The 24,252-nt window shown below is 41.3% G+C and overlaps 1 protein-coding gene across 1 annotated transcript in view; it reads left to right on the plus strand.

Moving 5' to 3' along the window:
- Positions 1-24,252, plus strand: part of eml5 (EMAP like 5) — a 38,264-nt gene that overhangs the window by 1,892 nt on the left and 12,120 nt on the right. The window contains exons 2-22 of the mRNA XM_061063049.1: positions 6,255-6,414; positions 8,468-8,566; positions 9,025-9,093; positions 13,210-13,395; positions 13,928-14,063; positions 14,626-14,827; positions 15,343-15,480; positions 15,589-15,845; positions 16,007-16,219; positions 16,309-16,476; positions 18,113-18,219; positions 18,323-18,441; positions 18,574-18,760; positions 18,930-19,035; positions 19,471-19,564; positions 21,379-21,479; positions 21,584-21,777; positions 21,955-22,066; positions 22,258-22,385; positions 23,758-23,899; positions 23,988-24,140. Coding sequence (XP_060919032.1) covers positions 6,255-6,414; positions 8,468-8,566; positions 9,025-9,093; positions 13,210-13,395; positions 13,928-14,063; positions 14,626-14,827; positions 15,343-15,480; positions 15,589-15,845; positions 16,007-16,219; positions 16,309-16,476; positions 18,113-18,219; positions 18,323-18,441; positions 18,574-18,760; positions 18,930-19,035; positions 19,471-19,564; positions 21,379-21,479; positions 21,584-21,777; positions 21,955-22,066; positions 22,258-22,385; positions 23,758-23,899; positions 23,988-24,140 — 3,071 coding nt within the window. The remainder of the gene's footprint in view (positions 1-6,254; positions 6,415-8,467; positions 8,567-9,024; positions 9,094-13,209; positions 13,396-13,927; positions 14,064-14,625; positions 14,828-15,342; positions 15,481-15,588; positions 15,846-16,006; positions 16,220-16,308; positions 16,477-18,112; positions 18,220-18,322; positions 18,442-18,573; positions 18,761-18,929; positions 19,036-19,470; positions 19,565-21,378; positions 21,480-21,583; positions 21,778-21,954; positions 22,067-22,257; positions 22,386-23,757; positions 23,900-23,987; positions 24,141-24,252) is intronic.

A 24,252-nucleotide genomic window follows, 5' to 3' on the forward strand; every position in this document is an offset into this window, starting at 1 on the left:
CTTACTAACCCTGGGCTGCCCTGTGGGTGAAGAGCCGGAGTTCAAACACTTAGACAGACGAGTCACTGACAGAACTGAAGTGTTGTGCAAAACTGCAGCATGAAATTGAAAAACGAATGAATATGCAAAAAAATGAACTGGCAATCCATCAAATTGGCCATCTGTACATCTGTGCTCACTAAGGCAAACAAATGTGTAAGGATTCACTTCGATAAGGTACCTTATGGTGTCAACTTAGCTTCTGCTGCACCCAGGTAATTTGAAATACTGTACATGTAATTTTTTGAGGGAGCAAATTTAAGTATTCTTGACACTTGCCAGGTTATTGTCATTTCTATCTCAGATGAGTTCCTTTGAGGCTCTCATAAACATTTCCTTCGACTCCTCAGCAGATTCAGAGCTGAACAACTGCTGGTCGGCTCTCCTCACGTTGCACTAACTCATGTGGAATGGATGCAGCCCCCTCAGATAGCAGAAACCTCCCTCTTTCTGTCTCCCACTCTGCTACTCTCTCCTTTCCTTGATCTATATTGGTTGATGCTTTATCTTGCCTGTCTGCCACAAACATTGGTGTTTTACTTATTTAATTGCTTGTTGTTGTTTTTTACTGTCCTGGGTTTTTTGTTGCCCTGCAACCGCTTCCAATTGGTCTCCCTGCCTGCTTTTCACATGAATTGAAGGCTGAGCAGTCCATGGCAGCAGACATGATGCAAGATTGTCTGGCTTTCAATTCATGGCCATTTAGAGGAAAATAAATTCACAGGTTGCTGGGCAATAACTTAATTGACCAAGGATACCAAATTCTCCTTGAGCCATGTTAGTTTTCTGTCCTACCATTTTTCTGCACACATTCTCAGATGTATATTTTCTAAACTCAAATAACCCAAAGCTACCGCCAAAAACCTGCAGGACTTTTTTCTGCATCACAAACTTAATCCCTTCTTTTGCAATCATGCTGACATGCCAGGCATGTACGCAATGAGCCGAACAATGCACACCAATACATTCAAAACACAGAAATGCACATTAAAAAAATATAATCCGAATTACACAGAGCTGCTCCGAGTGTGTGATCCCATTGAATTCCCATGACTGCTGCAAAACAGCGAACACAATCCCGCTCAGAGGAGGAAGGGTGGAGGTGAAGGGGACGTATTCATGCTATCATCTGTGAGTAAAATGAAAGGAGAGACCTGCACTTAAACCTTTGGAGCTGACAGAGCTGTGTGTTTAATATAAGGTTGGATTCTTTTTGCTTACTCAATCAGAAATGCTCTTACAGCTTTATTCATAAGAACCCTACCCAACCCTGACACAGCTTATCTATGTTCTTTGTTATTAGAAACAGTGGGGATTAATAAGAGGTCGTTACAAACACAGAAATAAAAAGCCTGCTCATAATCTATCAATAAAAACATCTTGTTCACTTTATGACCGGCCAGAGCTGGAATTATGGATTATAGATACCAGACAGAGGCTGGTCTTGTGTCGGTGAGCGTCATACTGCTTATAAATCATGTTTCCTTGTTAAAACCAGCAAGAGGGCGCATACAGACAAGGGTTTGCAGACAAGAGTCTTGCAACTGCTCTCTATATGAGCCACTGTGAACTAACTCTGCATATTAATGTGTGAGTTAGAGTCAAACTGTGTTCTGTAAAGTCGTTCTAGTGTGATTAAAACCCATGCTATATAGTGTGTTTGGGTTGAAAATATTGCTTTGAAAGGCTTTGCGTGTGAAATGGATGACTCAGGTGCATATGTGGGAATGTGCTTTGAGCAATTACTGTTGACATCAGCCTTGGGAGCTAATAGATATGAGTCACTCATCCCTTTTTTGTTTACTTGCATTCAATCCACGAGTGTATTACTTTATAATCAAGTGAGAAGTACGTCATACCAGTAACCTATACTGTTTCAGTCTGCGTCCTCCTGCGCCTTCTTTACCTGTACACATGTTTCCAGGTGTTCTGTGTCATTATGATGCTGAGGTATTAAGTCCTGTCATCACTGTGAGAAGCTGAAAGCCTCTCGGAGTAGACGGCAGCTTGGTCTCTAAAGAGCAGGTCTGTCTTCTCCCATTAGCATCCTCAGAGGGTTCACTACAGTTACTTAGCTCAATAGCATGATTCAGCATCTTTGGCGCTGGCATTAAATACATAAACTTGAACAGACGTCTCGTAAGTGGTGTAAATGTTTTACAGAGATGAGGTGGAAGCAGCTCTGATAATGTTCTCAGATCCTCACTTTACACTCACACAGAAATAACAAAGATGTAACTGTTGATATAATTAAAATAGACTATTTAAGATTTCAGTGTCAATATGTTGTTGTTCAAATACATTTATAGTGTAACTATGTGTGTATGAGATGATAACTTTCACTCTGAAACAAATTAAAACAATGAATAAGTAGAGGTTAGGGTTAGTATTATAGAAGCAATCTCAGTCAATAGCTCTCTCTCTCTCTCTCTCTCTCTCTCTCTCTCTCAAGTTACTTTATGGTGTGTGTTGTGAATATCTGCCTGAACTTGAAAAGGCATAGAAGGTGACAGAGTACGTTGGACAACTCGACTTCTGTTCCATGGATTTTGCTTCCATTGTATTTCTTTATACAGTTCTTTATGCAACCCTTTAGAAGCAGTAGCAGTAGTACAGTCACACAGTAGTACCAGTGGCAATAGGAGTAGCAAGCAGAGAGACGCCATTGGTTTACAACTGTCAAGTTACTTCATGGTGTGTGTGTGTGTGTGTGTGTGTGTGTGTGTGTGTGTGTGTGTGTGTGTGTGTGTGTGTGTGTGTGTGTGTGTGTGTGTGTGTGTGTGTGTGTGTGTGTGTGTGTGTGTGTGTGTGTGTGTGTGTGTGTGTGTGTGTGTGTGTGTGTGTGTGTGTGTGTGTGTGTGTGTGTGTGTGTGTGTGTGTGTGTGTGTGTGTGTGTGAGCAACAGTGGAGGTGAGAGTGGGAAACTTCACATGCTCATATAATCATACCATGTAGAGAGATCACAGACACACCATAAAGTAACTTGACTCTCTCGCTCTGTCTTTGTCCCGACCCCTCTTCCAATTAAAATCAAAATTCCATAAAACTACAAAATGGTCACTTCTTCACTGCCACAGAAATAAATCACGATATGTTGAGTTTTGTATAAGCCAAACAAAAAGTATCTAAACCCAAAAACAAAACAAAAGTAAATCTGAGATTTTATACAAACTACATTTGGACTATACATGGACTGCTTTTATACAGCTCAATGCAGTTCTTGTGCAGTATCACAAGAACGATTCAGGTCAATATGTTTGTAAAAGTAAAGAAAATAAATTGAATCATCATTGATGTAAAAATGTGCTTAAATAACAACAAGATATATTTTTTTTAAGACAACAGATAACACAAGATTATAAAATACTATAAATTGGTCAGAATGCAGGGAAGGTAATGTTTAATGCTGAAAAGTATTCTGATAGAGACCCAGAGGCCCCCTTACCTGATGATGCCAACTACTAAACCCAAATATTTAACTCTCTGATGACATAAACCAACAGGTTGTTGCTGGAAACAAATATGAACAAAGTAAACGTTTAGATGGTACAAAAAGTATGCCCCCTCCCTTTAAAAAAAACCAACAACAAAATCCAAAAACTGTTAAAAGAAAACACCTTTTTAAACTTGCCGTAGTTCACATTATCAAGCCATTTGTTTTTGTACATCTAAAAGCTATCCAATTAACATGTTCCGTTATAAATGACCAAACAGATTACCTCAAATCAACTAATCAATTAACAGATTAATCTGTTCAGCTCTCATTCAGATAGACAGTGTTTCCTATGTCAGTGCATAGAGCAAGTGGCTCTGTAGTAGTCCTCAAAAACCAAAAGTATTTGTACTTAAAAAATGTATTTAATTGAGCTAATATTCTTTATTTTACACACACCATGCATATTAAACCCATAACTCAAGTGAAACACAGCTGGGGTTAGCTAACATTCTGTGTCGTGACTAAGGGTGACATTCGCAGGGTGAGGTGTTGCAGATGACTTTATGATGGGCGCCTGGCTTAAAAACAGTACAATACGTGGAAATATCCTGTATGGCCCTTCAGTATTGTGCTAATCCTCTGCTCCTTTTTAATCCGCTGTAGGTAGATCAAACAAAGGAAATGACTGCAGGGGAATGTGAATCTAAGTTGCTTTGGGACTTGTCATCCCAGAAGGCTTTATCATGATTTCTTCCCATATGTAAATGTCTGCATTCATGCTAAAAATAGCTCGCTTTACCACTCATGTTGAAGACAACAAAGTGTTTCATGCAGGAGTGATTAAGGATGTTTCTATTTGATGTGGCTGATTTGACCACCGTGTCTTCCTGTGATGCATCTTTGCATATTTACTGTGAGAAATCAGCTCCTCGGGCTGTTTATTCTCCTCGTATCTACATGAAAACAGGCTGTTTAATTGCTGCAGTATTTGGCTACTATTGTACAACAGGAGTTTGCAGATGGGAGACTGCTGCATCAAACGGCCACAGTCCTTCTCGAACAGGAGAACTGTGGTGGAGCACTGCAGGCTAAGTCATTAGTGATGGCATTTAGCAAGCTCTTCAGCTGACAGAAACAAACGTAATTGAAACAGGGATCTTGTAGTGCTCTCAAAGACTGCATTGCATAACATACTATGCATATCAAACCCAGTATGATAGGTAACAGAACTCGAGTGAAAGAACAGATGAGGGTAAGTGTGTCCTGCAAATAATTGTGACCTCAGATTGAATCCATAGTTGTTGGTGATATTAAACTGATTTCTTGTGCGCCGCTCCCTGAAGCTTTCTCTGCCGTGTCTTTCTAGATCTAAAAGTCTTCTGATCATTTTTTCACTTCATATGATTGCTATTTTTAGCTGATTTGCTCTGATTATATAATTCGGGACAAACATCTTTGTCACTGGCATTAAAAACATCAATTTGAACGGACGTCTTGTTTTAGTGGTGTTGTAAATGTTTTTACAGGTGGAAGCGGCTTTGATGATGTTCTCAAATCCTCACTTTACCCTCATATAGAAACAACAAAGATGTTACTGTTGATATAACTAAAACAGGCAATTTAAGATTTAAATATATAGATTATGATAGATCTTAGAAGTCTTCTGATCATTTTTTCACCTCATTTGAGGGCTATTTTTAGCTGCTTTGCTCTGATTATATAATTCGTGAAAAGGGAGATCAGAGATTGTGCCATGTTGGAATGGGGTTTAATAAAGAAGGTGGAGGAAGAGGAGGAGGAGGAAGAGGAGGAGAGAGGGTTGAAGGAGGGCAAAGATCAGGCCTGTCACATCTAACCTAACTCAGCTGTCTTAAGATCCCATCAAAGCTTCTTCAGGTTGATTGTGACAGAGTGTTGATGGTGCAGATGAGGTGTTACAAGCGAGACAGAAGGGACAAAGTCATAGAAAGACAGGTATAAGAGTATGGCGGGGTCAAAGTGGAAGCTCTGTGTGGACTCAGCAGGTTTTTCTTAGTTGCCCTGCCTGCAGTCTGAAAACAAGCCAGGATTAAATATTCTGGCGAACAGTTGACAAACAGGCAGTCCGATTATAATGGAGGGAGCGCCATCGCAGCATGAAATATATAGGCCAGTACAAGGCAAAAGGAAGAATTGCCCAGTGATTCACACAGGCCTGCCCGGAACGTGACTGGCGGCTCCTGAAAGGAGGGGCGGAGCAGAGAGAGAGAGGGGGGAGAGTGACAGCTTTCCACAGCGTGCTGTCGCTCAGCTGTAGAGTGGGAATTCTCGTAGGTGGGGGGAGGTACGCGTGAAGGGGAGGTAGGATGGGATTATGTAACAGCCTTACAAACGTATGCCTGGCGATGAGAGGAAACCCCAGATGAATAGGAAAAGGTGATACTGGCAGAGAAGTTCAAAGGATGCAGAAAAATTGGCAAAAAATGAGAAAAATCGAATTCACAGATTCACTCATTCTGGCTTTTAAACTCTGGAAACACCCTGTAGGCATGCGTGAAGCCAGGCTGTGTTTGTATGTGTGTATTTGAGCATTACCGTGGTAATTGAACCATGTCACCTCATCAAGCTGCCTCTCTGCTTCCATATTCAGACCCATCACAGATTTAACATGTTCATCTCATCCCAGTGGTTTCTGCTGGGAGGATGAATCCATTCACCATTAGACAAGCACGCAAAATAGCCATGCTAACCAGATGTTTTCCCTCTGTCTCTCTCTCCCTTTTTCTGTCTCCCTGCACAGTTTAGCTCTGCATCCTGAGCGTGTGTTGGTGGCCACAGGACAAGTGGGCAAGGAGCCTTATATCTGTGTTTGGGACTCGTACACCGTGCAGACTGTGTCCATCCTCAAAGACGTGCACACGCATGGTGTGGCCTGTCTGGCCTTCGACCTCGAGGGTCAGGTACAGTTGTCAAACAGTAATGCTGTTGTTTAAATGATGAAAATGAACCAGGGACTATTCCAGGGAACTGACTGTTTAGCATTGTAGAAAAAAAGTTTGACGTCACCAGAAATGCTCATTTGGAGACACAGAGAACTTTTCCGAATGAGTTTCTGAATGACACATCTGTGATAACTCCACAAGGGTTAGCTGGACAGCTGCACACAGGCATGCTCTACTTGGTAGATTTTTACAGGAATAACTATCAACTGCAATGTTAAGTACTGTACATTGTGAAGTTCAATAGACCTGGTTGAGTTTAATGTTATCTTTTTAGCCAGCTCTCTGCCGACTTGCTACCAGTTAATATTTACACACTGCAGCCTCCACCTCATGTCGATTTGGACTATAAAAAATCGATACAGTGCAGAATCACCACTAGGATTTCATCTTTGCACGCCTCTTTCTTCCTCCCGTAGGAGCGCTCAGAGTGGAGTCATACCTCCTGTATTTTGCCTTAAGAGACAAGAAGATGACCCCAGGCTATTTTCCTGCTCGGGTGGAAACAGGGGATTTAGATAGACTGTGACAGAGTTTAAAGCCAGAGGAGGCAAATTCACTTCTTAGTTTAGCTGCTCTGTTTACTCCAGATTCATCTTCCTGGACCAGAGGAAGTCTGGGCTAAACTAAGACAATCCAGAGGAATCCCTTGTACCATGACCCAGTCTACATTATAAGACATGATTAAAACACCTTCGTAGTTCTGTCTGGTACAAAGCATATGACTCATGATCTTTGCTTTATTTTAATCTTGTCCTGTTGTCTGCTCTGGAGTCTCAGTCTAGGTTGAAGATAAAATACAATTTTATACGTTTAGTTATGTCTTGATTGAAAACATGTCTGTTCAAATGATTACCCAGAATGTTTTCGAATTCAACCTGCATTGGACCTCAAAAACAATTAATAAAAGGTGTTCTTTTTTTTGACATCTCAGCTGTAGCATTTAATTAATGTCAACATTTCTCAGCGGTATAAATCAGCATTTATAATGAAAAGTGCTTAGCGAGAGTCAACAACTCTTTACAGCTCTGGCACAGTGGTGTTTGAGTTAAGTGCTAATGTCCGCATACTAAGATGCATACTTGCAATGACAATGCTAATGAATTTAGCAGGTACTGTTCAATGTGTGTCACAAACTTCTGCTTCCACTTCTTTGCATTCATTTGCACACAAACCAGATAAGCTGGAAAACTTTTATCCTAATCATAAAGACATTCACTTAAAAATAACTTCCATTGGTCCTCGATGTAGACTCAGTGATCACCAGAGTCATAAGGATTCGTCATCTGGGCAATATAATTATTGGTAATTTCATTTACACCATCTAAACATTTTAAGAGATCTTGGGGTGCCGGATAGCCTGTTATGTCCCACACCCTATGCACAGAGGCAATAGTCCTCATGGCAGCGGCCCTGGGTTTGAATCTAACCTCAGCCCTTTTGCTGCATGTCATCCCCCACTCTCTCCTCCAAACATTAAGGCAAAATATACTTTTTGAGAGATCCATTAGTCTAGGCCACAGTGGTGGCCCAACTAAAGACTAACATACTCAAAGCCAAAAGACTAGCTTGGCTATTTTGTCTGAGTTTTTATAATGGTAAATAAAAATAGAGACTGCTCTTATCCAAGTTAAAACAGTTGAAATGCCTCACCAGAGACTTTTAGACTTTAAGAGGACATCCTCAAACACGTAAAGCAAGCTGCAGAGTGTTGAAGGATTACCATACGAGCTGCTCTCTTCTCTTCTGCTTCACTGCTGCTGCTGCTGCCTACTCACTCAGTCCGCTATAGGAGGCTCCTCAAGCAAAAGCATTCAAACATGCTCACTGGATGTGCCAGGGGCTGGGCAGCTACTCTGTTCTGCTCCGTAGCCGTCCACAGCCCCTTTAATTTAGCCTTGCATGCTACAGTGGAGGTGTTTAAGTTTCTATCACAATGATTAGTGCAGCAGAGTGCATCTATGTACGTGTGTCAATCTGTGATGTGAGTTATTTCTCTCTACTTTCTTCACAGTGTCTGGTGTCCGTGGGTTTGGACTCTAAAAACACAATCTGTGTGTGGGACTGGAGGAGAGGGAAGGTTCTGGCAGCTGCTCCCGGTCACACAGACAGGGTGAGCTCTTTCTTCCTTCTCCTGTCTTCTTCATAAGCTCAGTATCGAGCGGTTCATTAGGCGTACAAGCAAGATAGAGTACAAGACCCAAAGAGGACATAAACAAGTTAGGCCTGATTGATTGTGAGCTTCCCAGAGACTGTCTGAGATGCTGCCCTGCTAATGAAAAGGAATTTTAAAAAGATGAAGTACAGGCAGATGTTGTTTTCTAATTTCAGCCCACATGCATTATAACAAAAGCAGGAAAAACACACACATGTACTTTTCTCTACTCGTTTCCCTTTTCTTATATGTGTCCTTTTGTAATAGGCTTCTGATGAATTAGAATACAATAAACTCATTTTAAATCACAGCAATACTTTGGTAAATGAAGAAACAATATGATGTATGTGAAGAAAATATATTGAGGTGGTTTTGTAACCCTGTGTCATTATATAATGCATGTTTTTCCCCCACAGATATTTGACATATCATGGGATTTGTACCAGCCAAGCAAGCTTGTAAGCTGTGGTGTCAAGCATATCAAGGTAAAGCCACTTCCTGGTCATTTCACATCCCTTAGATTACAGCCGACTCTTGAGAGCTGCAGTTCTTGTGCCTAATTTAAATAATAACTGAGAACAGATTATCATTTTTTTTTTTTTTTTTGGAAGTTCTCAGAATCCCTGGGCTCTGTGCCCCTTTCCTTCCTGCCTTCTCTGCTTTATCATCATGACCATATCAAAGTCTTAAAATAGATGTATGCAAATACATTTTTATTCCAGAGTTCATGGTTATTAGGCACTTTACATAAGTAGGACAGGCAATGACTCACAGTCTCTTCCCTAAAAAAAATGCATGAATCTGCTGTGCAGAGAAGAGAAGAGTTGTCTTTCTGTGGGGAACCGTGGCTCTGCTACTCAGCTCCCCATTTCAGCTCCCCCCATTCAAGAGACCCTCTATTTTACAAACTGAAGCTGTGCACGCTTCACTCTCCAGGCCTATCTCAATCACTTCTTTTTCACAGAAGAGTGGTGCTCATAAATCTGAGATGAGTTCATGTGGGGTGTATTCGCTAAGCCTTCCTTTGGGATATGCAGTAGTTTTGCTTGAGCTGCAGGGCCATTAGGACACAACAAGGAGTTCAGGGCCTCAGATGATACTCAATTCCAAAACATTGGGAGGACAGGGGATCATGCTCAGATGGAAAACCTGTCTGATGGTGCTTTTTCAGGCACTCTTTAATAGGTTTGATGCAAGCAGGAGGTTTAGCCTACTGTACGTATTCCTCAGTGGTGTTACAACTCACTGATGACTCCCTCATGTCAATCCAGCTTGACCTGCTGCCTCTCATAGTAATTCCCCCTTGAACTCTTCCTCCACCAACGTGGCGCAGAAATCCCAACCACGCCACGGCACACAACCACTCCGCCCCCCCTTCGAGTCCCAGCTGAATCCTGAGTCTTCCCCCCTCCTCCTCCTCCTCCTCCCTCTCGTCTCATACCCTCCCGTCTGATTTTCTGATGCCAAGGCAATCCAGCAATTGTCCCACATAATTCCCCTGCCTTCACCCTGCGGACCATGTGACATCTGCTCCCTAGCCCTGCGCTCGCTCAGCGATTATAGCACTCAGAGCATCCAGGAGATTTAGTCCCAGTAATCCACTCACTATAGCAGGCTGAGGAAACACAACCTCTATGACGAGAACCGTGGCTGCTGGCAACGCTCTCCTTCTCACGCAACTCCGCCCAGCTAATTAAACGGTCATTTGTGTTTTGATTAGTTTATGAGAGCTCAGATCGTAGCATGGCCACCACACACTAAGAAACAATATTGTCATAATGTTGAATAATAATATGAATTATTATGTTGAATTCTTCATGTTATTTACACACACACACCTGAAGAGTCAAAGTCATTGACTAAATCAAAAGATTGAAACACTGAGAAAAGAAAAGCATCTTAAAAATGGAAACTTTTGTAAATAACCTTTTGTATAACAGGAATGTTTTTTGGTCACTATGTTCCTAATAATACTAACACTTTACTAGTGCTGTTTTGAAATTGTACTCACTATATATATCACTATAATTGTGGACTGCCAGGTGATGATCAAAAGAAATATATAAAAACTTTTCTTTTTTTTTTAAATCCTCAAAGTAAGTTTAAATAAATGTTGTCATTTGAAAGCCCTCCCGTACTTAAAGTACGTCTCAACAGTTCCTGTGACAACTGCACGACTGTCTCTAATCATTGTCTCTGTAATCATTGTCTGTATGTAAGTAAGTGTAAGTGTTAATACTTTTAAGTATGCAGAGGTAGAGCAGTGAACACTTTCGGAGCCAATCAGTACATTATCCTGCCAAAGTACAATAATATTGACAAATATTACGTTAGCACAGATGGCTACGTGTGAAAATGTTCATGCAAACTTTAATATGCTAAATTAAATACACAGCAGCATGGTCCTTGAAGGCAGCTTTCATAGTGCATGTCCTCAAACTTGTGCTGTTGTTGAGAGTCATTAGACTTTGTTTCATTTGAGAAGTGTACAACAATACATTCACTTCTTTGATGTGATGGTTTCACATTTACACAAACTGACTGAAGTAATTATCAGAAAAAGTTGTCTTAACCCCAGTCCAAAATCTAGAATGAAATGCTCCCATTGGTCCTTCCACCCCCAGAATAGCCCACCAATTTGCTTCTTAAGAATGAGTCAATATAACATCGGATAGGTAAGACTTTTCAAAAATGATTATTTCATGGTCATGCAGCCGGGATGACTTTTCTCCTTGGAAGAAGATAGTGGACTTTTTTTAAATGAAAAATTATGATAAGCTTAGTTTATGGAGCGTTGAAATGGAAGTTTTATACATGTAGACTTCTGCCTCAGACATCTTACCGTCATATTTGACGTGCTGCTTCAGACAGTTGCTTGCACTTCTAACTGGCCTTTTATTTGATCTGTTTATTTCCAATCTGTACAAAATATTTTCCTGCATATAACTGGAATTGGTGTCCTGATTACACAGGAGTCTAATATAACAAGAATTACATCATTATAATTAACTAAATTACTAAACAATTAAGATAAAAAGGTGAGTGTTAGTGTAGCATTCAATGCTCCTACACTATTCAGGCTCACTGTAGTCTGAGTGGCCAGATTTATGGGTTTGATATTAAGGGTGAGGGGGGTTGTAGCTGTCTGCAAAAATTTTTCCTTGGTGTGTATTTGGAGGTGACCAAGCTAATGACATACTTCTAATCCTTGAAATGTATTCAGAGAAAGCAACACTGTAAACCAGATCCTTATTTCAATTCCAAGTCGTCTCATGTTCCAGCACATTTTCCCATTTCCACTGTTCTCCCCCCTCTCCCTCATTGACTTTTTCCCCGTGCCCCTGGCCTCTTCATAAACCCCTTCCAGCATCTCGTCTCTTCTCAGTAATTCAACAGTAAAGGGCTTAGCCAGTGCCCGGGTCTTGCTGCCTTATCAGTTGCGGGCAGGGAGAGCTGCGCAGTCACGCCTCATCTATCCCTGCTACCTCCGCGACAGGCCGGTCCACAAAGCCTCTTCCCAGCCCCTTCCCTTACACATTCCACACTTGACACGATTACACCTGCAAATACACCTTTCCATATTACTCACACATCTATGATCTTTCTCTACTTGCCACTCAGCTCAGACTCTGTGCGTAAACTCGAGCAAATGCAAATGTTCACTCTGAGTCAAGGATTAGGAGACCTGTGTTGTTGAGGTGTGTATGAGCGTTTGGTGTTCAAAGGCAGGGCTGTATCTTAGGCTGTGATTCCTGCCTCTGATAATCGATCGCTCCTGTTAGCACACAGCAGCGCTATCAGTCAGGAGGATGGTTGTTAGTGAGGATGTGCCAGGCTGTCACAATTCAGGAGCTCATTTGTTCATTGTGTGGTTGTATATCAAGCCTCTGCAGATAGGTTCTTGTGTGGTTGAAAACAGCATCAAAGTTTCCCTAAAATTTGCTTCTATTTGGAGCAGATTCACATGGTGCAATGTTATAATAGCTCACAAAGCATTTTTTTTTATAAATGATCACTTCTTGTAATGCACGGGTAAATTCAGTTTTAGATCAAAGTTGTTGCTCAGTCAATTCCCAGCTACCTGCAGGTGATGAGTGTGTCTCTGTTTCATGTGTGAACGGCCGTGTCTCAGTATTCCAGACAGCCTCCCTGAGCTCTCCCTCTGTGATCTCATCTCCATGCAGACAGAGCGTCTCTCTTTCGTCCTCTCCTCCTCCGTTTGAAGGATTTAGCCCTCAGACTGGGCCATGCCAGTGCATCCCAATGACCTTGTTCATAAATAATGAGCCCCCATGTGTGCGTACGTGTGTCTGTGTCGGTGAATGCTAATCAGGTGGTTGAAGCACTGACCCCAGCAAGAGTCCCCAGTATCACATGAAGAGGAGGGGGAGTGTTTGAATTTGACTTTGCTTTCTTTGAAGGTGTTTTCTCAATGGAGTTGCTCTGTTGTGTGTGGCTTCAAAAACATAAATGACTGGATGTTTTTTTTTCCACGCAGTTGTATTCAAATGTTTAATAATTATCCATTTGCTCTTTCAGGGACAGGATTACATTAGGGATTAGCCACCATGCTTTTTCACTCTTTCTGTTTGTGTTTGCAGTTTTGGAGCTTATGCGGTAATGCTCTCACACCCAAACGTGGCGTTTTTGGCAAAACGGGGGATCTCCAAACCATCCTCTGCCTTGCCTGCGCCAAGGATGAGGTCACATATTCAGGTGCCTTGAATGGGGACATCTACGTGTGGAAGGGGATCAACCTGCTGAGGACAGTGCAAGGAGCTCATGGGGTGAGTCTTATAAGATGTCTGTTTTCTGCTTTGTGGCCCTGGCTGATTTCCAAGATTTAAGTTTTTCATTGCATTAAAAAATAACTGAAAGCATCCAGTAAACTGAACCAGGGCTGAAGCCATGCATTCAGTAGAAAAAAGGATCAGCCTTTTACTCCACAGGATTAAATGATATCTATTGGATCAACAGCTGGGTGAGGGGATAGGCAGATGGGGGAGGGGATGATAAGTACAGTGCCTGTTCATTCCTGCTTTTTGTCCCACCAAATGTCTCACTGAGGGTTTAGGTAACTCATTGTCTGCACAGAAAGACAACTGAAGCAGAAGAAGAGTTTTTTCAGAAATAGAAGAAATAAAAAATGACACCTCCTGTTTCCTCATTCTGTGTTATATTAAGCCACACTGCATTTTTTTTTTGTCATTGTAAAAACCTTGTTAAACAAATACATGGTTGAGCGGCATCACTATACTGAGTTTCTTCTGTTGTCGCTCAGTTGTCATGCACATCCGCACTGACAGTCATTTCTTCCAGTCAGGGATATTCAGCATGAATGTCTGTGAAGAGGGCTTCGCCACTGGGGGCCGGGACGGCTGTGTCCGGTTGTGGGATCTCAACTTCAAACCAATTACTGTCATTGATCTCAGGGAAACAGACCAAGGATATAAAGGTGAACTCAAACTGCCTGTTTTCTACTTAAAACTGAAGGTCGCAGGCCAAACTGTGGTCTCCTTAGGCACTGAAAGAAATGTATAAACCCGCCATTTCTCTTCTTTGACTAAATGCATCTTTCTTTTCTATCCCTCATGTCGTTAATGTATAATCTTGGATCTAACAGTAGCTAGAGGTGATAATAGTCGAGGTGGGTGATGTTATAATGGGCAGTGCTTAATGATATGTCTGTTTGTAGAAGTCTCCATATTGTTCTGCTAATCCTCTTGTTGTTAGTAACTCCAAGGTCTGTTGCCGTTTTTATGCCGTATACATATGTTATGTTTACATATGTATACAGCTCATGCTTTTCTCACTGTAACATCAGTACAGTTAATCACAGATTGGATGTCATTGTATGATAAATCCATCCTAGGTTGCCTGCAGTTGGTTATTTACACCTCCTGTCTTTATCAACCCTGTCCTGTCTCTTATAATGTCTGTCTGCTTTAATGTCAGCATGCTTTCTCCTTTTTTTCTTGCTGATTTTTGAGGGTAGTTGTTTCTTTTGTTTTTCACAGGGTTGTCTGTACGCAGCGTGTGCTGGCGGGGGGATCACATCCTGGTGGGCACGCAGGACAGTGAGATTTTTGAGGTGGTGGTCCATGACCGCACCAAGCCCTTCCTGATCATGCAGGGTCACTGTGAGGGCGAGCTGTGGGCTCTAGCTGTCCACCCCACCAAGCCTCTGGCCATGACTGGAAGTGATGATCGTTCAGTCAGGTGAAGCTTCAGTATTAACCCCCGAGATGTTTTGTGACAAAAATACTGTCATGTTTTGGTGATATTTAACATATTTTGTCCATTTTTGGAATTATTCATCAGTTTCATCATTTGTGTAGGTGGACACTTACGAGATTACGAGACAATGATCTCTTTTCATTAAGATTACGTTTTTATCCCAAAACTTTACTTTTGAAATATGATTCTAAGGATATTCATGGGTTACTTCTTGTCATAAAGTTAGGCTAAAATAATTGAAGGTACATTTCACCAAATTCACAGCATTTATGATATGTTTATTGATAGTTTTCTCATGGATTTGTTTCCAGGTCAAAGGGGTTGCACAAGTTTTTTTTACGTTGATGAAATGGTTTTGTAACTGTCAGTATGCAGGAATAAAACAAATATATAACAGGTCAGGCAGCACAAATATTATTGCCCTGGTCCTTTGACTCAATGTAATCTCATCACTGCGCTGTCTTTTCATTTGTTCCCTCTCTCCTCTGTGTCTAAAGGATTTGGAGCCTCATAGATCACGCACTGATAGCTCGCTGTAACATGGAGGAGCCAATCCGCTGTGCGGCCGTGAGCACTGATGGAATTCACCTGGCGCTGGGAATGAAGGATGGCTCTTTCACCGTTCTCCGAGTCAGGTGTGTACGCAATCCAAAGGACAAAAGAAATTTGATGCTCTGTGAACTCAACTTTAGTGTCCATTTTAGCTTCTAATTCAAGCAACATTTCTCTGCTTCCCTCTACAGAGATATGACAGAGGTGGTGCACATCAAGGACAGGAAGGAGGCCATCCATGAGTTGAAGTATTCCCCCGATGGCGGCCATTTGGCGGTTGGCTCTAATGATAATTCAGTAGACATCTATGGTGTGGTGCAGAGGTACAAGAAAGTGGGCGAGTGCATCGGCTCCAACAGCTTCATCACACACATGGACTGGTCAACAGACAGCAAGTACCTGCAGACCAATGACGGCAGCGGCAGAAGGCTCTTCTACAGGATGCCAAGTAAGACCATGTTCCCAGTGGAATATCATTAACAAAGCTATGACAACATGATCTGTGTTATATACTGCCAATCTATTACCAAAAAAAAAAATCAATATTCTTTGATTTATTATTGTGTAAGAGCTCCTTTGTGAGATGAAATGTTTGTCTCTTTGGTTGAGGTGGGAAGGAGGTGACCAACAGGGAGGAGCTGAAGCTGGTACAGTGGGCTTCCTGGACATGTGTGCTGGGCCCTGAGGTTAATGGAATATGGCCCAAGTACTCTGATATCAATGACATCAACTCTGTCGACGCCAATTTTAACAATCAAGTCTTAGTAACAGCAGACGACTATGGAATAGTCAAACTTTTACGATACCCGTGTATAAAAAAAGGTAAAGAAAGCTCAATTTTAAGGAGTGTAACTATAGTTGTTCTGTTAATAATATATGCTTTGTACTGATATTTGTCCTCCTGATTTCAGGTGCAAAATTTAAAAAGTATTTAGGTCATTCAGCCCATATAACCAACGTGAGATGGTCAAGTGATTACCAGTGGGTCATAACTATCGGTGGGGCAGATCACTCGGTGTTCCAGTGGAAGTTTGTCCCCGAAAGAAAGGCCAAAGAAGCTGTGCATATAGCGCCACAAGGTGAGATGATTCCTCGCAAAGTTGACTGTTAAACCAAACTGAGAGCGTTTAAATATATAAAATGTACCTTCACATTCGATCCTAAATAGACATATTACATTCTGGCAGAGAATGGTGACTTGAATTTACTGATATTACTCACTTCACAAAATCCTCGGCTCCTGCCAATATGACATTTTCAAATTAAACAAATTGGAAATCCCTGATAGAGATGCTGATGTCTACTCAACCTCCCACTCAAATATTGCTGAACAAAGAGTGAAGAAAAACTCATTTAGGAAGGAATAGATTCTTGGTGGAATACAAGTGTTTGCTTTCCTATTGAGGACTTGCTGATGAGACCACTTTCATGTGTATTAAATATGGATGTGTAGCCAGGGGGCGCATAGCTCAGCTCTTCTGGAAGAAGAGAAAAAGACGAGCTAGGTTCTCTCCAAAGCTTAAAAATATGCCTACAACTGCTGCCAAGGCTCCATTATTTACATGTTGTCTAAACAACTAAGAGAAAATAGAAATAGACATATTTGACTATTTCTAAAGGAAATGTTTATGTAAACTCCTGGCTCCATATCTGAAGGACTCTGGTCAGCGTCTTTGGGAAAACACTTTGGTCTCTTTATTGCCAATCATTTAAGGAGAAGATCAATACCACTGTACTCTAAACGTTTGCAGTATGGTTTCCACGACTCAGTACTAAGCTTAGCTAACTATTTACTGGTGAAATTTAACCAACATCCTTGATAGTGGCTCCAGTCGTTTTATTAACTCACACCAAAGCTAACTATTGTATTTCCCAACATGTAAAACTACTCCTTGAAGGAAAAGTCTTGTAGCTGTTAGTGGTCTTGTCATCTACCTCTCAGAATAAAAGCAAAATAGCCTCAAGAATTTTCCCTGAAATGTCTATTTCTGAAGAAAAAATGTATCACAAGTATCTGCCTGGGAGTGAGATGATTTGAACAGTAACTGATGTAAACCCATTTAGAAAAGTTAAAGGTCATAAAAGGTCACATTATTTAGTTACCTGTAAGGGATTGTTTTCTGGCTGTTACATAATGTGCACCCATACTGCTCCCACCATCCTCATAAAATGAATGTGCTGAACCAGTGGAGTGCAATGTACTAGATTGTTTTGTCTGTAATGTTTTTCCCGAGCTACCATTTCCATAAAGCTCTGCAAAGAAACAGCCATCATATTAATTAAAACAGTTCTAAAGAAAGTGAATGAAGCTTGGAAAGTGTAATTGCATTGTCATTCCCAAGTCATATTATTCCTAGAGACAGAGCCCAGCTGTACTTTATAAAATTAAAGCACATACTAACTGCCTTTCCTTTTAATTTTCCTAATGGATCTTGTGAGTAGCCGCCCTTAGCTGCCAGTTCTGCTTATTGCCTTGTCCTGGCACGGCTTTCCTGTGCTGCATCAGCATTTTTATACATTTGTCTTGAGCAATGTCACTGCGAAGCATGACTGCCTGATGGATAGGAAATGTCACAGTATTATTACATGGTTGACCCTCACCCTTGCTGCAACCCAACAGTTTTTTTCGGTTTGTGCAGTGGGAGATTTGTCTGATTTAGAGGCAGGGAAGGATTTTACTGTCAATGTTTAATTTAACCTTGTTTCTGCCTGCAGAGAGCTTGGCAGACTCAAACAGCGAGGAGTCGGACTCTGATCAGTCTGACGTACCTGAGATGGACTCAGAAATCGAGCAGGAGACACAGCTCACATACAGACGACAGGTTTGTGATCGAAATCAAATATGATCCCCTTTAAATCATGTTTCTCTATAAATTACGTTTGATATTAAACAGAGCATGTGCACTATTTTCTTTACGTATTTAGGTTTACAAAGAAGATCTACCTCAGCTCAAAGAGCAGTGCAAAGAAAAACATCGAGCGACGGCCATGAAGAAGAGAGAGAGAGCTCCGGGGAGTGGGGTGAAGCTGCACTTCATTCATGGGTAGGCTTACTTTGCAGCATCAGAAAGAAAGTCTGGAATGGCTAATATTTAAGATGACTTTTAAGAAGCAGACAGCAGTTACTTAAAGCCCTTCATATCAATCATAGCCTTGTTATTGCTTTTTGCTTGCAGGTACAGGGGTTATGATTGTAGGAGCAACCTGTTCTACACCCAGACCGGGGAAATAGTCTACCATGTGGCTGCTATTGGGGTTGTATACAACAGACAACAGAACACTCAACGTTTCTACATGGGCCATGATGATGACATCCTTTGTTTGGCTATCCATCCCCTAAAGGACTTTGTAGCGACCGGCCAGGTAGCTTTCAGTACATCTTACATAAAATATTCAAAGGTTTCTTAAGATCAGTTTCTGGATGATCAATGATTAGCTAAGGTGCTGGAGATTTTTACTCAACATTCTCAAGTTTAAATTATTTTTAAATAAGAACCCTGAGTATATGCTTTGATTTTTTTTGTCTGTCCAGGTTGGCAGAGATTCCTGCATCCACATATGGGACACTGAAACATTAAAACCCATGTCTGTGTTAAGGGGTTTCCACCAGCTGGGAGTGTGTGCCCTGGACTTTTCTGGTAAGACTTAGAGCTGTTTTGTCTGACTGCTTAAGTCCTATCCACTCCTATTCAACAAAACCTACATTTTGTATGTACAAATTCTTCCAGACACCCAGGGGAACAAAAAAGAAAAGAAAAGCCTTCCATACGTCATTTAAAGAGGTTATATTAACACGATACCATTTTGCAAGAGACCGAGAAACCTATTTCTGCTGCCATTTATTCACAGCAGTCTGACAGCATCAAGGTAGACCTGTTCATCTCGCTTCCTTTAATTGGCCCCAGACAGAGGCAGAGTGGTGATCTGTATGTCAGAGTCTGTGAATCACCTGCCGTACATCAAACCCACTGGGCTGCTTTCATGTTGCTAACGAAGGGCCAAACTTCACTGAACCAAAGCAGGAATGGATTCTGTCTGTGCTCAACTGAACAGTTCTCGTTTTTCTTCCACAGCGGACGGCAAAAGGCTGGCATCGGTCGGCCTGGACGACAATCACACCATTGTGCTGTGGGACTGGAGGAAAGGGGAGAAGCTTTCAGCCATGAGGTAAGTACAGTCACACCAGAGTCGGCCCTTTCATCACGCAGCACCAGCATGCTTTGACAAATCTTCCATTTAATTATAAAGATTGTTTGAGTGCTTTAGTTTAAATATGGACAATTATTGATGAGGGCTAAATTGAAGCTACTTTGCCAGGCTGGGCTGACAGCGTGATTGATGAAGGAGAAGAAAGGAATGGAATTACTTTTTAGATTGCAAGGCTGCTCCGCTGAAACACTTAACCCTGCTGGAGTCTGAGCAGTTAGAGCAGGAATTTACCCCTGGGCCCAATCCTTGGATCCATAATTAAAGGGAATTACTTTTCATTTACACCTGCCGTGAGCTTATCTTATGGACTTGCTGCTTAATATTAGAGCGAAGCACAATATTAGATGCACAATGAGGTTCTGAGGTATTGAACAACATAAATGGGTTTCAGTAAAATTCAAGCCAATAGCAAAAACAAGAAAGTAGTTATTGCCACACAAATCCCACGACTATGCCCTGATAAGTGAAGCAATCTGGACCAGCAAGTGTAACAAACTGATTTTATTCTATGGTTGTGTACAAAGCATGTTAAGTATTTATGCAGCCAGATGTGGTGCAAATGTACATGTCTTGGTCATTTGATGCAAGTGGATTACCTCAACAGACATGCATTGCGAAACACATTAACTTGATCTGAACAATGCAGGATTTCCAATTTCCCATCAGGATAAATGACATAATCCTGAAACCAGTAGATACAGAAATATCTTACTGGGAAACATCATTAGCCCAAAATATCTCTGCTTAGCTTTGTTAAGTGTCCTACTTGATGCTCATTTTTAGTCTCTACTCCACTAAAACTCCCCCCTGGCTAGTGTGAAGCAGTGCATTACGGGTTGCTCTCCTGCCTGTTGTTTGTAGGTCTCTCACTGCAGCTCAGGGACAGCTTGGAGCTGCACTAATCTCCTTTGCAGACCCTGGTGGGCAGTGCAGTGAGGCGGGCGTAGGGAAATGGGACCTGACAGAGCTGAGCTTGTGCACCGCCACTGTCTGGACTTGTCTGGAGGAGGAGTGGGTGTGATAGGGAGACTTTTAAAGAGGGTGTGGAGTGATTAAGAGTCGGAAACATGCAGAGACAGCAGGGGGGTATAAAGTGTTAGGTGCAGTTTAATGCTTATGAAAATCGGTCCTTTGCCCAAGACTTGAAAGACTGCAAACACATGAAAGTCAAGTAGCACAATCAGTAAGAATAAAATACAACCATATAACCAGTCCACATTATTCAACACTATATCAGCCAGTCATACAAGTTTTAATTGTATTGTGCCAATTCATAACGAAATGTATGACATTTCACAAAAAGGGCAGGTCCGACCTTACTCTCTTTTTTAAAGGTGTTGCCTTTTTATTTCGTTTTTTAACTTCAGTAAATCATTAATATTCATGTTGAAATGTTTCGTTTGTGTGGCTGTGTATAACTTATGATCAGAAACACTTATAAATTCAAAACCATTCCAGTAAGGCATATCTCTTCTCTTTTTTTAACCATGGTGAAAAAGCCTCAGTGTAGCCTGCTGTATGCACACTGCCTTTGTCTCTTTTTATTTTTTATGCTTCTAGCCACAATAAAAAAACATTTTTTTACATTTTGAGTCAAAGTGTATTTGTCCTTCCAACTGTAAAAAGTAGAGCCAAAATAAAAGTCTGTTTCTCTTCATATCCGGAAGATATGAAGAACTATGAAGGAGCCACAGGATGTGGATGCATCACAAAATGTAAAAATGAGATGTTCTTCTTGGTGCATATTAAGTGATGCTGAAATTGTTTTTCAGGGGAAGCAAGGACAAGATATTTGTTGTGAAAATAAACCCCTACCTCCCTGACAAGCTCATCACAGCTGGCGTGAAGCATATGAAGTTTTGGCACAAGGCTGGTAAGACTTCTCAGTTCTTTTAGTGAATAGCAGAAACTCTAACAAGCAGAACTCCATCTCAGCTGTTGTTCTCTCCGAGAGCCCACTGTCTGTTACTCTTTCAGGTGGTGGTCTAATTGGGCGCAAGGGGAACATGGGGAAGACGGAGACTATGATGTGTGCTGTGTACGGCTGGTCAGAGGAGATGGTGTTTTCAGGCACATGTACCGGGGACATTTGCATTTGGAGGGACATGTTCCTGATGAAGACTGTCAAAGCTCATGACGGCCCTGTATTCAGTGTCCACGCACTAGAGAAGGTACCAGGGGGGAAAGGGTGTTTTCTAATACTAATAAGAATAGTTTTTTAAGGAGGAACTGGACAATAAGGACTAATTATTTTTTGCCATGAATGTTGTATTTGCCCTGACAGTTTGTAGTTTGAACTAACAGGAGATCATTTCAGGGTTAAATGTGCCTAAATGTTATCCATGTAGGGATTTGTGACTGGGGGAAAGGATGGTATAGTCGCTCTGTGGGACGACACATTTGAGAGATGCCTCAAGACCTACGCCATCAAGAGATCAGTCCTGGCTCCGGGCTCTAAAGGTAAAGAGGTCATCCTGTTTGTTTTTTTTGTCCTCCACTGTCCTTGTTTCCAGTTCCAGAGATGTAATCCATCCATTCAATGAAAATCCTTTTAAGATATTCTATGCTTTTAGCTGAAATGAACATTTCCCCCAGCGTCCTGGTTCACGCAAAGGTCTCTGACTTCATGCTGTAATTCATCCACTCTGCAGGGCTGCTCTTGGAGGACAACCCCTCCATACGTGCCATATCTCTGGGCCATGGACACATCCTGGTGGGGACCAAGAATGGAGAGATCTTGGAGGTAGACAAGAGTGGCCCCATCACTCTGCTGGTCCAGGTAATTTCCTGATCGAAAATAAACCCTAAATATGTCACTAATCTAATCATTTAAGGCACCTAAACTTCAACATTCCAGGCAATATTCAATTCATGTGGAGGCTGGCTGTGGTTTTTTACATCATGAGCTAAGATGGGGAGGTTAGCTTAATAAGCATCATCTCTGAAATATAATTGTTGTATTGCATTTGATAAAGTTGCAGGACTGAGGAGACAATATGTTAATTTTATTTATTTATTATCTAGCGCATGTTTCAGGCTGTTGCAGGTGAATTATTATTATTGTGCCAAAATGAATTAAAAGCAACGGCTGCATAGATGGCTAAAACATTATGTGAGATAATGTAATGTTTTAGAGAAAATGGGATGTTTTATGTTCAAGATGCTGGGTGCTAAGACTCAAGATGTTGCTAAGATGTTGTTTCCCTTACACTATAGAGATGTGTCTCAAGGTGTACGTTAGATTGATTGCACATTTTGGAACACAGAAACGTGTTATTCTATGAAAACTGGACAGCAGAAATAGATGCATATACATCCTGATGACTCATGTCTGTTTCGTTCAGCAATGCAGAATTATCAGGGAGGTGGCCATAAATGGTGATGAATTATTGCTGTTGGATGTGAGATTGTTAATTTACCTAAGTGGTCCAGACAGAGTGAATGTTATTGATCACCTATTTCAAATGCTTTAAAACATGCAAGTACAATTTGATGAATAGGATCAGTTGATGAGATAGGTCAAGGTCATCCTTGGTTATCTCTTGTTTAGGTAACACGCTAACTTTGTAAGTATCTTTGGTTATCAAAGAGAATTATAATGTTGTTTTCACACAGTTATTATAATTCATTTAACCCATACTGATGTCAGATAGGAGATAATTGTACTAATTAGGCAGAGGATGTTGCTGTAGTCTATGTATATGAACAAAACGCTCCTAGTTTTTTATTCACTTTGAAATCTGACCTGAAGTAATAGAAAGCATGAAGAAACACAAAGCATAATTTAATAGGAAACTGTGTTTAATTCATGCCTTAGACTTGCCTTTTTTCCATAACACCCTCGTTGTCTACGACGACACTTTTTGCCCTGTAAGTGAAGTCAAATATCCTAAAGTGGAAATGAATAAACAAAAGAGAAAATAAGCACACTCTAGTATAATTTAAGTAGTATTTTTATGTATCTCATAAACTTATCCTCAATTACTGTTCAATGAATCAATCAGTCACACCAAGGGTGAAGAAATACATTTTTCCTAAACAGAATGCATCAAATTCATGACATGGCACATTATTCTCCCATCAGTTTTTTTGCTGTGTCCTAATTTTTAATTGAAGAATAAACTTGGAAATGTTATTCTATGTGTCTGCAGGGTCACATGGAGGGTGAAGTGTGGGGCCTTGCCACTCATCCCCACCTCCCTCTCTGTGCCACCGTCAGCGATGACAAAACCCTGCGCATATGGGACCTTTCGCCCAGCCACTGCATGCTGGCGGTACGCAAACTCAGAAAAGGTGAGTCACCGTTCAGACACTAACAGATTATTTTCCGACAGGATGTGCGCAGGTCCCAGGGCGATAACAAACACATTATCCTCCACAGGCGGCCGTTGTTGCTGCTTCTCCCCTGACGGCAAAGCATTGGCGGTGGGCCTGAATGATGGCAGCTTCCTCATTGTGAACGCAGACACTCTGGAGGACCTGGTGTCCTTCCACCACCGCAAGGACATCATCTCTGATATCAGGTTCTCTCCAGGTCTGTGGTCCACCTTTACACTTTTTAAACATTTCTAAACAACCCTAAATCCTTCTCTATATAATAAGCAGGCCTATAAAATGTCTGTGCATTTTAGTGTTTGTAAGATGCT

This window comes from Labrus mixtus, chromosome 18, assembly GCF_963584025.1.
Source record: "Labrus mixtus chromosome 18, fLabMix1.1, whole genome shotgun sequence".
NCBI classification, from domain to species: domain Eukaryota; kingdom Metazoa; phylum Chordata; class Actinopteri; order Labriformes; family Labridae; genus Labrus; species Labrus mixtus.